We start from the raw sequence: 19,663 nt of genomic DNA, 5'->3' as shown, positions 1-19,663 counted from the left end.
TATTTCCTGAATCTGAATGTTGGCCTGCCTTGCTAGATTGGGGAAGTTCTCCTGGATAATATCCTGCAGAGTGTTTTCCAACTTGGTTCCATTCTCCCCGTCACTTTCAGGTACACCAATCAGACGCAGATTTGGTCTTTTCACATAGTCCCATATTTCTTGGAGGCTTTGTTCTTTTTATTCTTTTTTCTCTAAACTTCTCTTCTTGCTTCATTTCACTCATTTCATCTTCCGTCACTGATACCCTTTCTTCCAGTTGATCGCATCAGCTCCTGAGGCTTCTGCATTCTTCACGTAGCTCTCGAGCCTTGGCTTTCAGCTCCATCAGCTCCTTTAAGCACTTCTCTGTATTGGTTATTCTAGTTATACATTCGTCTAAATTTTTTTCAAAGTTTTTAACTTCTTTGCCTTTGGTTTGAATTTCCTCCTGTAGCTCGGAGTAGTTTGATCGTCTGAAGTCTTCTTCTCTCAACTCGTCAAAGTCATTCTCCATCCAGCTTTGTTCCATTGCTGGTGAGGAACTGCGTTCCTTTGGAGGAGGAGGGGCGCTCTGCTTTTTAGAGTTTCCAGTTTTTCTGCTCTATTTTTTCCCCATCTTTGTGGTTTTTATCTACTTTTGGTCTTTGATGATGGTGATGTACAGATGGGTTTTTGGTGTGGATGTCCTTTCTGTTTGTTAGTTTTCCTTCTAACAGACAGGACCCTCAGCTGCAGGTCTGTTGGAGTTTGCTAGAGGTCCACTCCAGACCCTGTTTGCCTGGGTATCAGCAGCGGTGGCTGCAGAACAGCGGATTTGCGCGAACCGCAAATGTTGCTGTCTGATCGTTCCTCTGGAAGTTTTGTCTCAGAGGAGTACCTGGCCGTGTGAGGTGTCAGTCTGCCCCTACTAGGGGGTGCCTCCCAGTTAGGCTGCTCAGGGGCCAGGGGTCAGGGACCCACTTGAGGAGACAGTCTGCCCATTCTCAGATCTCCAGCTGCGTGCTAGGAGAACCACCGCTCTCTTCAAAGCTCAGAATGCAAGTTGAAATAAGTAGTGAGTTGTGCAGACAGATCTTACCTGCTGCTTAACTACTTCACAAGTCAGGTAGGGAGGCAGCATTCCCATCTTACGGCAGCTGATTATCTCAGACAATGCCAGGTGGGACAGTGGCTGGCACACCTGAATGGTATAAAGGACAGAACCAGTGTGATCTTCATATTGGAAGCTGTTACTAATGCATCGATCTGTGCTATGAATATATGGGAAGCATACATTGCACGTCGGGCACTGTACTAGCAGTAAGGACACACGAACAATTAGTCCCTGTCCTGAAGGCACTCAGCAAGCAGGAAAATATTCATGGATAAATCAGCTAACGCTTGTCAGCCAAGGATAAGGATCTGGAAACTAAAGGGTCCTGGGATCTCAGAGATGTATTTTTTTTCAGTGTCATCCACCTATTCCTTCCCATGTGGCTGGCAAATGTGTTTATAAGAAGACCAGCTTGGTCAGGAGGCTTTTGAGATCATAGGACCGGTGTCTATGAAGACATCTGTATGGACCCTTTTCATTATTTTGCACCCATAGGTCTTGGTTTTAAACAGTTTTGTTCACAAAGTTGTCATCTTTTCAAAGTCACAGCTTATTAGCCTCTTTTCTAGCTAAACAATGGCATAGATAGGTCAAGACTCAAGGCTTCTGTGTGTACTAACCAATCTCTCCACACTCAAGTTACGTAATTTTGATCACCAGTAAAGAAAATTTGTATGCAGTGGTATTTCAGAGGCAAGATTCCAATACAGTTAAGAAGTGGCATCGGAGCACCAGAAGTCCTGACTTAGCAGCTGGACACAAGGATATTTAGGGAACCAGCTTTCAAGACCCATTCATAAAGTGAGAAATCTCTCTGCACAATTTTAACTAATCTTTACAGCTCAAAAACCACTCATTTCCTCAACTAGAGCCCATTTCTTGCATCTACTATGCTGATTAACAAACTACTAATTTCACCAACCAAAACATTTGTGGAAGTGTTAACTAGCAGCATGTGATGTGAATCTGAAATATGGGTACTAATTGAGGCCATTGTAGTCATTATCTCAGGTATGGACTTTTCCAATACTATGTTAGGTGATTACCTTGATGTTTGAATTCCTGATTCAGGAATTGACAGGCCCTAGAGTATAGTTTAAAAATACGTATGTTTAGGCTGGGTGTGGTGGCTTATGCCTGTAATCCCAACATTTTGTGAAGTTGAGGTGGGCAGATCACTTGAAGTCAGGACTTCAAGAGCAGCCTGGCCAACGTGGTGAAACCCCGCCTCTACTAAAAATACACAAATTAGCCAGGTATGGTAGCAGGCGCCTGTAGTCCCAGCTACTCAGGAAACTGAGGCAGGAGAATCACTTGAACCTAGGAGGTGGAGGTTGCAGTGAGCCGAGATCACGTCACTGCATTCCAGCCTGGGTGACAGAGTGAGACACTGTCTCAAAATATAGATAGATAGATAAATAGATGATAGATACATAGATAGATTTTTATCACATTCTCTATACTAAAGTATTTTAAAGGAAATTGCAGACATGCTCATACTGTCCACATGAAAATCTCATCCATCTACATAGCAAGAGCTGAATCTGATATGGAGGAGAAGGAGCATAAGATACATTTTCTAATTAAGATGTTCCTATCCCAGGTGGTAAAAGCCTTACTGTTGTTTTCTTTCTTGGCTTAACTTATTTCTTACCTGTTTGGAAGCATCTAGAGTCCTCCTGAGTTTTGTGTGCAGGGCACAGTCCTGGAGCGGTCAGTTCTTCTCCCTTCCTAGCAGACCTGACTCCCAACTTGTCTCAGACCTAGACTTTACCTCAGTACTCTGATGCCTGCCCAGAAATGTTAATCTACCCTCCACCCCAACCTGCTCATTCTCCCTTTGTGTGAAATGCATCAATAGCATTGCTGCCTTCCCCACTTCACCTAGGACTAAAAACTTCAGTTAATTAATATTCACAAATGAGGGCATGAGCAAACTCGAAGCATGTGCCTGCCATGTAAAATTGGGTACAAAATCCTCTTTCAGCTAAAATGCATGGCAATGTTCCTGGAAGTAAGTGGAAAGGAAAAGCAATCCTCTAAGTGAGCTTGGTGACCACAGGGAGCAGAGGCCAGAGAAAGGGTCATGTGGTATTTCCAGAGGCAGGTTTCCCCTTCAGAAGCCAGGATTTGGAGGGCCGTTACCGACCATGGGAGTGTGGCTGATCAAATTAAGGAATGTGTTCTTAAATTCAATTACACCCTCAGTGGAAATGGCCTCACTAATGCTTAGAGAAAGTATTATCCCCAGCCTATAAAGCCTAACATTGCTAAACCCAATTTTGCGCATTATTCTAAAGGTTAATTCAAGATCTCTCTTCCAAATGGGAAGTTAAACACAGCCAATGGAAGGAAGGCATCCACTGACTGACTGAGGGGTTTATCAGTCTGTAAGAGTTCATTAGGTTTAATTAGTGTAATCACTAATGTTGCATTAACAGTTTAGTGAAGGAAAGTAATTACTCACACATCCACTGTATTAGATGGGAAGATTGGAATTCATTTTCTGAAACGATTAGCATTTTGCCAATTAAAAGAATCCCTTCTCCCTGCCAGCAGCCCTGTGACTTCACTCACCCAAGGATCATTTAAATGAAACATATTTTGCATCAGAAGATGGAGCAGGAAGAAATAAAAAATTAAGGTTGTGTTTATTCTGAGCACCATCCCAGGGCACAGCAAGTACACAGGTCTCAATGAGTGTATCACATCCCACTCTATTTGCATAGTTATTCACTTCAGGCTCTTTGGATTATACCCTTGGCTGCTTTGTAACACGGCAGCAATTAAAAAACAAAAAGGCTAGTGGAAGATGAAGCCACAAGGAAGCATCGGGAGAGTCTAAGGGGAATGACCATTGCTGGGGTCTGCTGGTTGGACAAGGGTTGGGTCTTGCTGATGGCCCCATTCTGAGCACCAGCTTAGAGCAGGCTCTGCTGCTGGGCGTAGGGGGCATTGTGCTACCCACAGGAGCTCCCTAAAGCACATAGCTGGGTCTCTTGGATATTCCTGCTAATATCCACCATGCACTGGGCGCCATCTCAGAGCCTCAGCTTGGCTTACAAGGCCTGGGCAATATGACCCAACATCTCCTCTCCATCTCCACCAGATTCCCTATCAGCCACTTGGAACTTCTTGTCACTTCTTGAACATTCATGTTCCTTCATACCCAGCTCCTTCAAACGTGCTCTTTTCCCTGTCGGCAAGCCCTTTGCCTGTTCTGCTAGAGAATTCACCCTTCACGCTTCAATTAGTTTAAATGTCACCTCACACTGGCTAGAAGAGCTACCTCTCCCACTTGGTGCTCTCACAGCCCCTGGTGTACCCTGCATTTTTGCATTGCTTTCACACAATCATAGTGAGCTAGTGAGGCAGGAACAAGGAGCTTATTCTGTTTTCTCAGCCCCTCGCACATGATGGGTGGTGTGTACGTGTATGCTGAATGGCTTAATGAACTACGGGCATCTTTCTCTCTCCCCCTGCCATAAGCCCCATCAAAACTCAGCCTAGGAGCCCCAGCCTGTTCAAATCAGCAGCATCACATAGGAGGAATGGAGATATTTGCATGCCATCTTCACCCGTCTGCCTGACCCAGTACCACTTTCAAAGGGAGCCAAACTTTGCTGAGTGCACCTGCTGGACTCCCTTTGCTGGTAGGTTTCTGCTTGGGTTTCACCAATGGAAGGCACTGGCAGAGATTGGAGAGAGGAAGATCCAGGTATTTCTTCTCACTCCCTCCCTACTACTTTGACCTCCCATCTCTGACATTAGCTGTACAGGACAGGACAGAGAAGATGGAAAATGGATCTGGAGAAGAATATGGAGAAATTAGAAAGAATAGGGGAAAGCCCAGAGGTCATTTCTAAATGGGGATTTCAGGACATTCTATCTGTCCTTACAGGTCAGCACTGGGACTGGTGGCCCCAGGCCAAGTGTGAGGCTGGGTTCTCCAGGTTTTATGGTGGCCTGAGCTCAGCCCAGATTGCTGCTCGTGTGTGAAAGTGAGTTGATCAGAATGGAGACAGGCAGGCACAGACTGCAGTGGAAGGCTGCCAAGTCTTCACCCAAAACCACATCTAAATGGAAATGCCCTCTCGAGGTAACACTTGATAAAGTTTGTAACGCCGTTTTACAGGCATTCTCTCATTTGATCTCCTAACATGCCGTCGAGATAAATATTTTGCCAATGAGAGAACTGACTGAACACGTAAACAGTGAAACAGATTAGAGTGTTTTGACCTCCAGCCTGTGATCTTCACCTCCTAGTCTATGATCTGTCACCGTTAACAGACCTGGGCCCCATTCCTAGCTGCAGCCCTTATGAGCTGTGTGACTTGAGCAAGTGACTCAATCTCTCTGTGTCTCTGTTTCTTCATCTGTAAGACAAACATAAAATGTTTCTCTCCTGATTGTTGTAAAGACTGGTAGAGAGGGGCCTTCTCAGAGACTGGAAGAGGGACACCATTTGGGTTTTTCATGAGAGCCCAAGACCGGGTCCTCTTGAGTAAAGGAGAAGAAGTTGCTTGCCTACTGGGACTGCAGACAGTAGGAAGGTCCATGGGAGGGTCCTGACCCTGGCTGATGGAAGGTGTGGGCCCTGGGCTTCCTGCATGATCCCAGGAGAGGGGAGAAACCCCCCGACCCAATCACTAAATGGTCCATGCCACCAGCAGGCAGGTGGGGACAAAGCCAGATTTTTATTTTTTAATAAGGAAATTGATCTTTTCTGTGAAAAATTAAATGAAATAACTATTTTTAAAATACCTCCTTTCCATAGCAGCTGCCACTTAGTAGATGCTACATACTAGTTAGTTTCCTTCCCCATACTTAACACCGAGGGATAAGTCAGACTCATCACTAGCAGGATTTTGGAACACAGCTTGTTCCTTCATAGCTGAAGACACACTGTTCCCCTTGGGGAAGGGGAACCAGGTGGGGTTGCAGGATGGAGGACAGCAGACTGCCCAGCAGCTACCATCCAGGGGCAGGACAGGTGCTACTGGAAGAGCCCCTGTAGATCACACTTCTGGGGGAAGAATGCAGAAACCAGCAGATGGAACTAACAACTGGAGAGGAGAGCTGATCTGGCCCCCACCTCCTCCAGGTCACCTCCATCACTAGGGTGACAATCCCAGTGAACCATGGGTGCACATGTATGTGTCATGAGCGTGTGTGTGTATGCATGCATGTGTGTTGCATGCATGACTGTGCATGTATGTACGTGTATGTGTGTCCTGAATGCCCTAAAGAAAGGAAGCTAGCTGGCTCACTATTAGCCACAGGAAGTCAGGGGAGACAGAAACTCTGGCAGCAACAGTGGCTGGTGACCTTCACCCCTGCCCTCTGTACTTTGGGAATGAACTGAAGCAGGGTGAGGAGGCAAGTGCCCAAAGGCATCTGAAGTCCAGAAAGCATTTGGAGAGCTAGGGCAGAAGGGACACTCCCTACCTGAGGACAGCCTAGGAAACAGCTGCAAGGTGAGCAACTCATGCCTGGAGCGCACTGCAGAGCTGCCACCTCCCCTGTGTGACCTAGATCATGCAGGCTAATTACAGAAAAGAAGGACTCAGGAAACAGAGGAGGGAGCTGAAGGCAGGCATCACTGGATGGGGGTGTGCTCCTGTGTTCAGAGTCAGGGGGCGTGAAAATGAATCCCAGTCTTTCACTTACCAGTTTTGCTGGCTCCATCACATTATTACTGAAGCCTGTTTCTTCAACTGAAAAATATGAATCACAGTCTTCATGTCACATGGAGGACCTTTGTCAAAACTGTAATTAATTATAAGTGTAGTAATGTCTGTGCCACCCACACCAAGAGACACAGTATCTATTGTGCTCACAGCTGTATCCCTGCAAGGGCCTGGCCACAGCAGATGCTCAATAAATGTTCACAGACACCTGATCAGGTGTCCTCACAGCTCTTGGTGTTTTGGGGGGCACTTGTGGGCACACCACCATGAGGAACAGAAGGTGGGAAGATTCTCCAGGTGGAGGCTGCCTGGTGATGAGGCACTGGGAAGCTGCCCTGGGGCAGAGAGCTAGAAATAGGGTAGATGTGTGCCCGGTGCAGCAAAGTCTCAGGAGTCACAGCGGGGACTCTCTCCTTAGGGACTGTAGTCCCACTGCACACAATCAGCTCTGCATCCCACCAGATGCCTTAGGATGCAGGAGAAGGGCACCCAAGACAGGACAATCCCTGGCTACACTGGAAGGACAAATGGGCATTATGTAAATTTTGTTCTAAAATTAATAACTATGACAAAATAGAAAAAAAATCTATTGACCTCCATTGCCTGCACAAAAATATCAACAATATCAAAAAAGCGAAAAAAACAAACAGCTGTCTTTGTTCTTTATGATTGATGACCATCCTACTGCATGTTACTTGAGGAGGAAATTGCCCATTTGTTTGTGTATCTCATTAAAGAACCACAAAGGCATAAATACTGCATTTTCTTGGACTGAGTTTTCAGAATCTCAACACCCGCCACCCCAAGGTGCCCACTCTGTCCTTTGTTTTTTTCGTTTGTTTGTTTTTGTTTAAGAAATGACCCTTTCTCAGCCTGCACTGGAGGATCTGCTTTTTAACACTTTGAACATCAGAGGAGTAGCGGCCAGGGAGAGATGGGCCTCATCCCCGCACTGACGCTCTTCTCTTTCCTTACAGTATGTGTCCAGTCGGCGCGCCGTCACTCAGAGCTCTCCAGAGCAAGGCAGCTTCCACCCTCACCATCTCTCCCACCACCACTGCCACCACCGCCACCACCACCACCTCCGCCACCACGCCCACCCCCACCACCTTCACCACCAGGAGGCGGGGCTACACGCCACCCCGGTGACACCCTGCCTGTGCATGTGTCCCTTGTTCTCCTGCCAGTGGGAAGGCCACCTGGAGGTGGTGGTGCCCCACTTGCGGCAGATCCATAGGGTTGACATCCTCCAGGGAGCTGAGATCGTCTTCCTGGCCACGGACATGCACCTCCCCGCGCCGGCTGATTGGATCATCATGCACTCCTGCCTCGGCCACCACTTTCTGTTGGTGCTGAGGAAACAGGAGAGGCATGAAGGGCACCCCCAGTTCTTTGCCACCATGATGCTGATTGGGACCCCCACCCAGGCCGACTGCTTCACCTATCGCCTGGAGCTCAACAGAAACCATCGGCGCCTCAAGTGGGAGGCCACCCCCCGGTCTGTTCTTGAGTGCGTGGACTCAGTGATTACGGACGGGGACTGCCTCGTCCTCAACACCTCGCTGGCACAGCTCTTCTCTGACAACGGCAGTCTTGCCATTGGGATTGCCATCACCGCAACAGAGGTCCGCCCCTCAGAAGCTGAAATGTGAGGCCAAGAGCCACAGATGCTCCCCATACAGCCTCCCTAGGAAACGTCTCAGACCTCCCAATGCCAGGGCTCCAAACTCCTTTTTATTCTTCTCCTTCCTTTTTTTTTAATTTTAATTATTTTTTTTTGTCTCAGGTACTTTGCGGGATTTAGTTTTTGTCTGCCATGGGCATTACATTATGTAAACATCCTGTAATTTAAGATCTTGGTGTGACGTTTGTCCTGTCTTGTTGGTGTTGTTTTATAGAATGTTTGTAAGATTTAATCAGAATAGTTTTTTCCCGTCACCTCCAAGTCCTTTCTCCGCTGCTTTCAAAAGGATCAAAACACCACCAAGCAGACTGTTGGGGTTGAAAGGAGGCTTAGTGTGAGAATCATTTCTTGTTTCTCTTTTCAGTCTATTTCAGAGCAAGCTAAATCTGAACGTGTGCAGTCAGCAGGTTGGGGAAGGGGCCCAGCTCAGAGATGGATCACATTTCAGACCAACCAGACATGACTCTGACACCTTCCCAGGAACCTCAAGGTCAAAGCTGAGCTAGCCGGGCATGAGGAGATCGTGTATCCACTGCAGGGCTGGGGACTGGGCTAGAGGTGTCATTGTGTGCTGAGTGCTCAGGTTGATGCTGGGGCTCAGGAGAGTGGTCAGAGGCCCACTTTCCTGTGACGGGCTCTTGTCACCTTATTCCCAGGCTGTGCCGTCTTCTCCTGCTCTGGAATCAAAGTCCTCAGATTTTTGGTGCTTTCTTAAAAATCCCTTTGCCCTCTGTTGAGCAAGTAGTAGAAAAGAACAGGCAAGATGGGGGGTGGGATGAAAAGCAACAGGAAAAAGAGAACATAAAATTAATCTCCCATCTCTGAGAGGGCACTCCCTCCTCAGAGAGTTTTATTATCACGTTATAAAATCCATCAGTTCCTCCCTAGGGTGCAGTTCTTTCATATCATGCAAAAAGCAGAACCAGGACTCATCATCAAATGCAAAGAACTCAGAGGGTGGCACCCAGGATCTCTGACCTGGCGGGCTGGCCATCACTTACAAACCTGGGAGGCTCTCTTCCCTTTCCTCACTTTCTAAAATGCTCCTACCGTCCCATTCAGCATGTAGACGTGACCACGGCTCAAGTATGTATTCAGCACCTGTTGCAGTGTGAATGACACAGTGACAGAAATCCATATTGCCTCTGTGCAGGCTGCTTTCTCTTATTTGTTTGTCAGAACAATTCATCAACATCTTCTTGTAGAAGTCTCTCATGTATTTGAAGAAAGTCAGCATGTTTAGTCAACTTTGTCTTTTCTGTTCTAAGTTGGACACCTGTAAGCCTTCCCAGTAGGACCTCTTATAGCTCCTTTTTATTGCATTTGTCCCTCCCTCTGGCTGCTCTCCAAACACTGCAGAAGCCAGGCACCCCATCCCCAGCACATCCCCATGAGAGCCCAGTGGGCCTTTGGCCAACCAGACATTACTCTCCGTGCCCTGTTCCTGCACCTCACCCCCTCGGCTGGGTCCTGGCGGGCCTCCAAGTGACTACTTAGTCTCACGCAGATTGCCCTGGCTGGCCATCTGCAATTTTTTCTCCACCAAAAATAACTGATCCTGAAACACAACACCCTTCCCCCAACAACTGGGTTAATTTTCCAGCCACTTTTGTTGCCAACTTACACCCCATGCACCAGGAGGGAGGTGCCAGTCAATAGAAGATTTAATAACAGAGGCTGCTCTGGTCACACAGTAATCGCTGGGCCCCTGGGGCTGAGACTGCATTCCATCGGAGCCCTGAGAGGGGCAAAAAACATCGCCACAGATAGAGGCACATGTCAGATGCTGCAGTCGCAAGAAAGGATTGGGGCCTGCTCATTCTTTGAGCTCTCAGATGCCCTGCCAGGGCACCAGCCACCCTCCTCCAATCACACAGATGCCCAAGAACACCTGAGGCTGGTCCATCTGTGCGTGGAGAGACTGGCTGTCTTCCTCCTCACTGCATCCCCAATCCCCTTCCCAGAACCTAAGACCCCCTTGGCTGTAAGTCTTATGCCTTTAGAAGCCACAGGTCCTCTCCTGGTTTTTGAGACTCAACCACTTTGAAAGCATTTGTGTAGCATCACAGGTGCTCCAGATCAACAAACAAAACCTCACTAAGAATATAACTAACATTCACAGGGCCTTAGGGCTCCTGCAGACATCACCTTTGCCTTCTGGTTGTGCCAAGTTACCTGAGCCACACTGGGAATGACTTCAGGTTATTTTCACTGCACACAAGACTGTATTATGAATAAGTGATTCCAGATGGGAGCTTTTATTTTGGTTCCTAGAAAGCTTTAGGACAAAGCATGGGAAATGTATTATTATCTTCCATCTATGGTGCTCCCCAAAAGGCCTCTCCGTATCCATATGTGAAGAACTGGAGAAGAAGGAGCAAACTAACAACCAAGAATTGGGAATAGAAAATGGTAACAGCAGTTTGTATTTGAGCTTCACAGTTCCTGAAGGGCTCTTTCATTTGAGTCTCAGGTTAATCCTCATTAGTATCCTCAATATACTAACAGAATAGAGGTTCTAAGACATGAAGTGATCTTTTCAAGGTCACACATCAAGTGGCTAGACCACAACCAAAACCCAGATCAACTGACTGCAAACTTGGTGTTCTTGAAGTAAGACTGACCCGAAATATTCAGCAGTCTTGCCAGCTTACCAGTGGACTGAGGACCTGAGAATCAACTGAGTCTTGGTCCTGGGATAGTTGAGGGAGCAGGAAGAGAAAGACTGGAGTAGATTTGTTTTTAGAAGCATCTCTGCTTTAAGAACTAGGCCAGGGATGGTGGCTCACGTCCATAATCCCAGGACTTTGGGAGGCCAAAGAAGGAGAATTGCTTGAGCTCAGGAGTTTGAGACCAGCCTGGGCAATATAGCGAGACTTCATTTCTACAAAAAAAAAAATCAGCTGGGCATGGTGACACAAGCCTATAGTCTTAACTACTCTGGAGGCCAAGGCAGGGGGATGGCTTGAGCCCAGGAGGTTGAGGTCACAGTGAGCTGTGATTATACCACTTGTAACTCCAGCCTGGGCAACAGAGTGAGACCCTATCTCTTTAGAAAAATAAAAAAAGCACTAGTCCACCTGGAAGCAGGGGGCCCAGGAAGTGGGTGGGCTGCATATGGAGGCTTCAGTGCGCCAGGCCCTTTCTGAATCCCTTTGCCCACACCCAGGTTTCTCACCTTAGAGTCCCAGGAGTCCCGGCACAGAACCCTGGGATCTGGTTGCCTCATTCACACCAAGGTGCTAGAGTTAATGACTCACTCTCTAAGGAGTAATTGCCTTTTAAAAGAAGGCCTAGAGAGACAGCACACTTAACAATGAAAAATGAGTTACCAGTATCTGAACTTCAGGCATCTGCCAGAGGTTTTTTTCAGGAGGTGTGGAGAGAGGAGCATTCCTCCCTTGAGGCTGAGCCTACATACATGGTTGACGCTGAAATGGAGGTCAGGCCACACGAAGATTGTCTTTAACAATCGGTATCTGCATGAATCTGTACCTGTTATACCCCATCACTAGCTGTGGCTACTCTGGACATTTTAGGAATAGATCAGCATAGTAATCATAATAGTACTCATGGCTACCACTTATTGAGGCTTTCCTATATGATCCAGTAGGCTGTGTACTTTGAATATAGTAGATCATGTAATCCCCATAACAACCTTAGCAAGCAGGTGCTCTTTATTGTACTCATGTTACGGGTGGGAAACGTAAGCTAAGAGAATTTAGCCAACTTGCTTAAGATCACCCAGCTAGCAAATGGCAGAGCTGGGCCTGGGACCAGGCACGTATGGCTTCTGACCAACAGCAACCATGTCATTTCTATGAACATATGGACCCAAGGCTCAGAAGGACCGAGTCATAAAGTGTGAATGGCATAGAGGCCTTTTAGTGCTTTCATACTCGATATGGCCTTTTAGCTCCCCTTTTTCTCCCTCTTTTTTCAGCCCAAGACCTAGTGGAGTACTAGAGCTGGCTTGTGTTCTGGCTGTTAATCTTTCAGGAATTTTGCAAGCTGATTGTTAATTAAGTACAGTCAGTATTAAAAATGATATACATTTACAATTAAATAAATTATATTTAAAGCAAAGGTCAAAAGTACTTAAAACTCATCACTTCCTAATTATTTCACTACTCTTTTTATTCTCTATGCTCCTGGGGTTATTTACATCTATCACATCTGTATGATGAACATACTATATAATAATGTGCTGCACTGCATCTTCCAGCTCCACATTTAGTGACATCACGGTGATTGCTTGAAACTAGCCATGATGGAAGTATTCACACCATGGAAATTAGCAAGTGCTACTAGACAGGGATTTTTCTCCCTAGAAAGCCAGTTGTTAAGCACTTAACAGTACAATCATCCCTCAGTATCCTTGGGGGATTGGTTCCAGGAATCTCGTGGACACCAAAATCTGAAGATGCTCAAGTCCCTTACATAAAATGGCATAGTATTTGCATATAACCTACGCAATCCTCCCATATACTTTAAATCATCTCTAGAGTACTTATAATACCTAATACAATGTAAATGCTATGTCAATAGTTTTTATACTGCATTATTTCTTATTGTTGTATTATTTCTTTTTTTTTTCCTGAATATTTTTGATTCACAGTTGGTGGAATCCACAGGTGTGGAACCTGTGGATACAGAGGGTTGACTTAATACCACTGCCTAGACGTTACTGATGAGCACAGCAGGGTGGGAGAGGGGACTTTGGAACGAGAAGCAAGGCCCTGGAAGGCCATACTGACAAGGGCATAAATGACAGTCAAGCCAGCGGAACGGCAAATTGTTGGGGAAACACGAGCTCTTCTGGAGAAGAGACTCTGAGGCTTAAGCAGCTTCAAGAGCATTTTCTGCCAAAGAGCACCCTCTGCTCTCCGCCCGGACACTTCCCTATTGCTGTTAGTGTGGAAAGTTCTATTTGGTGGCTTTCATGGAAAAATTGGGCTCCACAAACTCAGCCTATTGGTTATCCCAATCCAAAAAGCAAAACCAGCTCCATAAAGCTCAAATTTCCTGTTACTTGTTCTTACAGGTCACCCTCCCTACCTCTTTCTTACATGCTGGCCAAAACCTATAGAAATGTTTTACTTTGAAATTAGAAATTGGAAATATCTACCATTCAAGAGACACAGCAAGCAGTGGTGTCAAACACCACATAAGATGCATTACCACAAAAGTGGGACCCCCGTAAAGCATGAAGCTGAGGGGACAGAAAACAAAATAAGCCAAGGAATGTCACATGAAGAACAGGGCCCAGGGCCTTACTCTCCTACTTGGCTACTTCACTTTTTTGCAACCCAGTAAGAACCCTGTTCACAATCCATAGCCTACCCAGACCAATACTCTTTCTAAATCTGGGGTACAGTTTCCACTAGGACAAGAGTCACTGGAAACTTCCAGCTAAGTCCCTTGAAGCAGGCAGAATCTTCAAGGTCAATAGTGCATCAGTTACTCTGATCCCAGTGGTTTCAGTGGAAGGGATGGAAGAAGTGAGGGTTGCTGAAGTTTCTACTTGGATGCATTTCTAAGGGAAAGGGGAAGGGATCGTGGGTGGGACCCCAAAGAGTTAGACTTTGATTGAGGTTCAGCTGCAAATAGCATCATGAGTGGCGTCTCCTAGTCAGATTGTTAAATTTCAGATTTTTTTGTTCATAAGATTTTCTTCAAGAATTGGTGAGTTCCCCATTGTGTTCATCTGGAAAATAGACAGCTGAAGAAAAACTTCACTGAAAAGAAATCCAAGAGATCTGGTGTAGATAAACATTAATTTCCCCCCAAATCAGGTCATCACATGAACTACCTGAGTTAGAATTTGTCTTTTCCAATATTTTGTGAAAGTATTTCACGTTGGCTACTATACTATAAATACTCCTCAACCTTTTTCAATCTTTTTCTTTAGGGCATTGAGATAAGAAAGAGAAAGGAAATTGAGAAGCATTTTACTTGCCCTGAATTAATGTATATATAATTTTCTATGCTTTCTTATAATGTTAAAGACAATAACTTGAACAAACTCAAACTGCTACTTCATCTCTGCCCTGTCTCTCATAGAAAATGTCATTAAATTGCATTTGATATTGTTTCCTTCGACCCTTTGGAGTTGTTTCTGTGGCGGGTTCCTTTTCCTTCCACAGGCTACCGTGCAGCTTGAAGGAATAGAAATGAAATGCTAAGAGGGAAAGTGCAATTATCAGGAAGTTGCCAGCTGCCACATTTGACTTATGCTTCATTATCTTCCTCCCCTGTTCTTTTCTGCCTCCATTTTAAAGTCCTAATTGAATGTAAGGAAGAAAGTGCTACCAGAGGTGAATTGAAGCCCTGGCAACTAACTTGCCCCGGGAACTATTCCAGCATACGGTGCTGCCCTGAGAAGAGACACCAAAGCCTCTCGCTGGATTGTAAAGAAAGAGACAGGGCTTCCCTCCCGTTCCAAGCACCCCAGTGTCCCTTATCTTTGCTCTCCCCTGCCTCTGCCTGACAACACTGCCCCTGAAATTTACTTCTGGGCCTATCAGATCAGTTGTCAAGGCAGCCTTCATGGTTTAATTCTTTAATTTCAGGCCACTGTTAGTTACTGGCAAGATCAGGATTGAGCAGAGTTCTAATCCTATTGCCTGTCAATTCACTTTAACCTCAATCTTCTTCCCCGCCTCCTTACTCCCAAGACCTGTTTCCTGCTCTCACAAAGGCTTATAGCAAATGCCCTGAATTGATCTGAGTGATCAAAACTGACTGCATGGCCAGCATGAATATTCATGAGGCAACACACTATTCAGGCCAAGTCCTTTCTTGGGACCATTCTGCACCTCATTAGTGTCTTAGATATTCACCTCTTTCCTCAAAATACCCTCAAAGACCTGCACCACGGTTGCTAAGTGCTGGAGAGAGAGATTTGCCTGAAAGAAGGGAGAAAGTGGCCCTCCTGAAACTAAGCAGGGGAAGAGAAATCCAGCCCAACTCCAACCCTGGGATCCAGGGTTTTGCTTCCCAAATGTCAGTGTGCTTGAGAATTACTTGGAGAACTTGATTTCTAAGCCCCAGAACTGGAGATTCTGACTCAGGAGGTCCAAGTGGAGGCCAGCATTCTGATTTTTAATAGCCTCCCTTGAGAGATTCTGCTAGGGGTATTTGGCTGAACTTTAGGTTCTTAAATTTAGAGCCAGGTGTCTGGTGAGACAAGTGGCCACAAGGAACAAAGAAGCAGGTAAAGTCACCTGAAGAAGAGAGCTGGTGCTTCTGCAAGAGAGAGGAAGGCAGGAAAGTGACTGGAAATGGCCACAGTTACATTCTGATGGAGAAGCAAGAAAATCTTAAATAGAGTCCAGAGAAGATAGCAGAGTAGTATTAGGTAGGAGGTCCCTGTCAACCAGTGCTAGAGGGAACACTAGACTTCTGTCATTTGGACATAGGAGGGAAAGGCAGAGGGGACAGAGGAGCAAGAGGAGATTGTCCTGGCAGATCCAGACACAGGACCTCATCAGCATGACAGATGGACTGGAGCTGGCTGTGAGGCCAATGTGGTGCAGTCTCACTGCTGTCACAGTGTCACAGTCGCCACGGCTTGGTGCTGATGAGGTGGCTGTGTAAATCTTCCTGTGAGTACGAAATGGGCTCATTCTATAAATCCCTGCCTGGTTGGGATGGTAAGTCATATTTAAATCTCTGCCCCCAGCCTTGACAGGGAGTTACCTAGCAAATCCCTGGGGAGGCATTTATTCATCCTGCAAATCTTCCCTGGCCGCCTGAGCAGGGGGCCACCATTTCAGGGCCCTCCGAGGGGAGTGTGAATTATCAGACCTCTCTCTCTGGCAGCTCAGAGCTAAGCCCCACGTAAGCCTTGCCTACAGGGTGAGGGAGAAGGAAATCCCTGAACTAGTTCCTTATTAGCCTAGAGGTAGACAAGATAGACTCTGTGCACTCTCTGCAAGGGGGCCAATGGGAAAAGTATATATTAAGTGTCAAAGTTGGGGGCTTTGATTACCACCCATTTAGGAAGTAACTGAATCTTCCATTCCCTCTGCCTCTTCCTTGATTCCAAATCAACTTCCATGAGTACACAGGAGGTGAACATTTCTTGATTTTTAGATCTGACTTTGCAAACAACTCTGGGAATTACAGATTTAAAAAATAAAACACAAACAGAAAAGCAATCACCCCAAAACACTGAAATGCTTCCAGGCCATTCCAAGGTGAGCTCACCACCCACCTCATGGTCCTGCAAACAGTGAAAAAATCTAGGCCAATCAGCAAAACTCAAGGAAGTTCTCCTGAAAGGCTACATTTCCTAAACATCCAGCTCTGCACCTTCACCAACCAGGAAAGGTGCTCTACTGAGAAAAAGAATAAAAAACCCATGATCATGGACAGGCACAGTGGCTCACACCTGTAATCTCAGCCCTTTGGGAAGCCGAAGCAGGCAGATAACCTGAGGTCAGGAGTTCAAGACCAGCCTGGCCAACATGATGAAACCCCGTCTCTACTAAAAATACAAAAATTATCTGGGCATGGAGGCTAAGGCAGGAGAATCGCTTGAACCTTGCAGGCAGAGGTTGCTGTGAGCAGAGATGGTGCCATTGTACTCCAGCCTGGGTGATAGGGCGAGACTCTGTCTCAAAACAAACAAACAAACAAACAAACAAAAACCCATGATCACAGGAGAGAGCTTAGAGAAGTGGCCAGATCTGAGGATGAGGCACAGTTGAGGAATGGGCTCTAGAGGATAGAGGGCAGAGAATCAGCTTCCTTGGTAAAATAAAGGACACCTAGTTAAATTTACATTTTAGATAAACAACGATAACAACGAAACTTAGTGTAAATATAGCCCATTAAATATTTGGGACATATTTATACTAAAAAAGCATTCAATATTTATCTGGAATTCAAATTTAACTGGGCGTCCTCTATTTTTATTTGTGGAATCTGGCCAACCTAGGAGAAAAAATGTCCACAAAATGCATTGATTTCATTTTGGGCACAGGTGGCTATCTGAATCAAGCAAGCAGAAGGGAAAGTTCCCCCTGCCTTGCCAACTCTGCCCCTAACCTGGGGAGCTAAGTGTGTGGCCAATTACCTCTAGCCACAAGGCTGAAATGCTATAAGCCTGTTTTCTGTGTGGACACTGTTGAGGTGGAACTTGACTCTGAATCTTAACAAGGCCAGGATAGCTTTAGATCCCAGAGCCTCGGATAACACGGGCACGTACACAGAGGGAAGCCATGGCAATTTAGAAAGTAGTTCCAAGTCTTTGTGCACCATTAAGAAGAGAATTTCAGGACAGGATGTATCCTTGAGCAACAAAACATTACTGAATGCCTACTGGATGTTGGGCTTGCTGGAGGATCCAAAGAAAACAGAAGATTGGTCCCCTCCCTAAAGGAGTTTCTCAGTGCACTTGAGGAGACAAAACAAATGCATTTATACCTGCATCAAGCAACTATCAAGTGGTCCATCAGTTCCTGAGCAGCAGCAGCCCAGCAGCAGTGGTTGGGTTGGTTTGCACAATTCCCTAGATTAGGCCAATAAGCAGAAAATGAACCCAAATGTATTTAGACAGCTTATTGATATAGCAACAGAAACATTTTGGTGCAGGTTCCTGGAGCCCCAGTTCCAACAAGACAACACAACAAGGGCTGGGTGCTGCCTGCACGTGCAGTGGATGGGCATTACAGCACAAAAACCCTGAGACTACGAAAGAAACCCTGATTTTATATGGGGCTGCAAGCAAGCCTGCCATCTTCTCCTGTGCAGAAAGAAAATATTTTTATTACCCTGGAATATAAGCAAATCTCTCTGAGGAGGGAATACTTCTATCTTTACTATTCTCAGATAAATAAATTTGCTCCACAGTGAATCACTGTTTCCATGCTTATATAAACACTCCTGAAAAGATAGCTCTGGAGCAATTGATTATTCATGCCTAGACATGTAGAAACATGAGATTCATGGACAATTGTCTCCCAACAGCAATACACAGCCTTATATAATGAAGAGTTAATTAAATGATTAAGATTTTAACTGATGTGGTTTGAGAAGGAGCTTGATGGCAGCTATTATGGTTGAAGAATGCTTTATCAAGGAAGAACTTGAGGTTGTCCCTGAAGACCTTGTAAATAATGTCCAATATTACCAGCCCATTTTATCCACTAAAACAGGGGTCAGCAACTGTTTTCCGTAAAGGGCCAGATAATAAATATTTTAGGTTTTGCAGACTATATAGCCTCTATCACAACTATTCAACTCTGCTATTATACTGTGAAAGCAGCCATAGACAATATGTAAATGAATGAACGTGGCTGTGTTCCAATAAAACTTTATTTACAAAAACTGGCATAATCTGGATTTGTCCCATGGGCTATGGTTTGTCAACTCTGCATTAGAATGTACAACAATTAACGTTCAAACAGGTGCAACAGGATAATCAATTGTGGGAGATGGTAGAAGAAATTTATTCAAGAGGAAGAAGGTTGGATGGAAAAGCACTGAATAACAAAAAAAGTAATAGAGAAAATACCTTGATGAGGTTATTCCTAGGGTTCTTTTTCACTCTGAAATTCCCTAAATGTTTAAGGATTGGGTAGAGTAACTACAAACTCTAAAGGCATTCTGGGCTTTTTCCCAAATATAAGAATAAAGTCAGCGTACTGTGGAAACTTAATCTATGTATTTGTATCCAAGATTCTACAAGAGCAGGCTACAGAATCTTACTCATATGGTAGCACATAGTTTCCCTGAAATAAATGATAAAAGTGGCTTTGAGTCTGATGGCCCAGGACCTGTCCCTAACATCTGGATGAAGTCTTCATCATTGCAACGAGGAGGAAGGCATTGCTGGGGAATCCTGCAAGTAAATTTCCTGAGGCAGAAGACAGTTAAAATGTCAGGGCTCTGTCTCGGGAAATCCAATTCATGATAAGAGATAAACACTTTGGAATATGATACTATGTGGTGAGATGACAGACACGGAGACATCCTCTTTTAAAAGAAAAGTTTATTACTTACAGTTTCCAAGAGGAAGGGGCATGTCACACCATGCGGGGCCACACAGGGAAGAATGAGGTCAATGAGGAAGCAGCGGGATGAGGAAAAATCATGGGCAAAACCTTTACTGTTGTTTTCACAGAAGGCATGGGTGAAACAGAGTAAGCAGCCGAGTAGGCTGAGGATTGGGTAGTTTCAATAAATAGGCTCTAAGCTATGGGGTGAGCT

General features: G+C 45.5%; 1 protein-coding gene across 1 annotated transcript in view; it reads left to right on the top strand.

The window, feature by feature from the left end:
* SIAH3 (siah E3 ubiquitin protein ligase family member 3) overlaps positions 1–14,548 on the top strand; it is a 76,588-nt gene extending 62,040 nt beyond the window's left edge. Inside the window, exon 2 of the mRNA XM_054446668.2 lies at positions 7,740–14,548. Coding sequence (XP_054302643.1) covers positions 7,740–8,414 — 675 coding nt within the window. The 3' untranslated portion in view covers positions 8,415–14,548. The remainder of the gene's footprint in view (positions 1–7,739) is intronic.
* Positions 14,549–19,663: the final 5,115 nt, after the last annotated feature.

Source organism: Pongo pygmaeus, chromosome 14 (genome assembly GCF_028885625.2).
Source record: "Pongo pygmaeus isolate AG05252 chromosome 14, NHGRI_mPonPyg2-v2.0_pri, whole genome shotgun sequence".
In the NCBI taxonomy this organism is placed as follows: Eukaryota; Metazoa; Chordata; class Mammalia; order Primates; family Hominidae; genus Pongo; species Pongo pygmaeus.
This window is presented reverse-complemented; position numbering and strand designations above follow the sequence as displayed.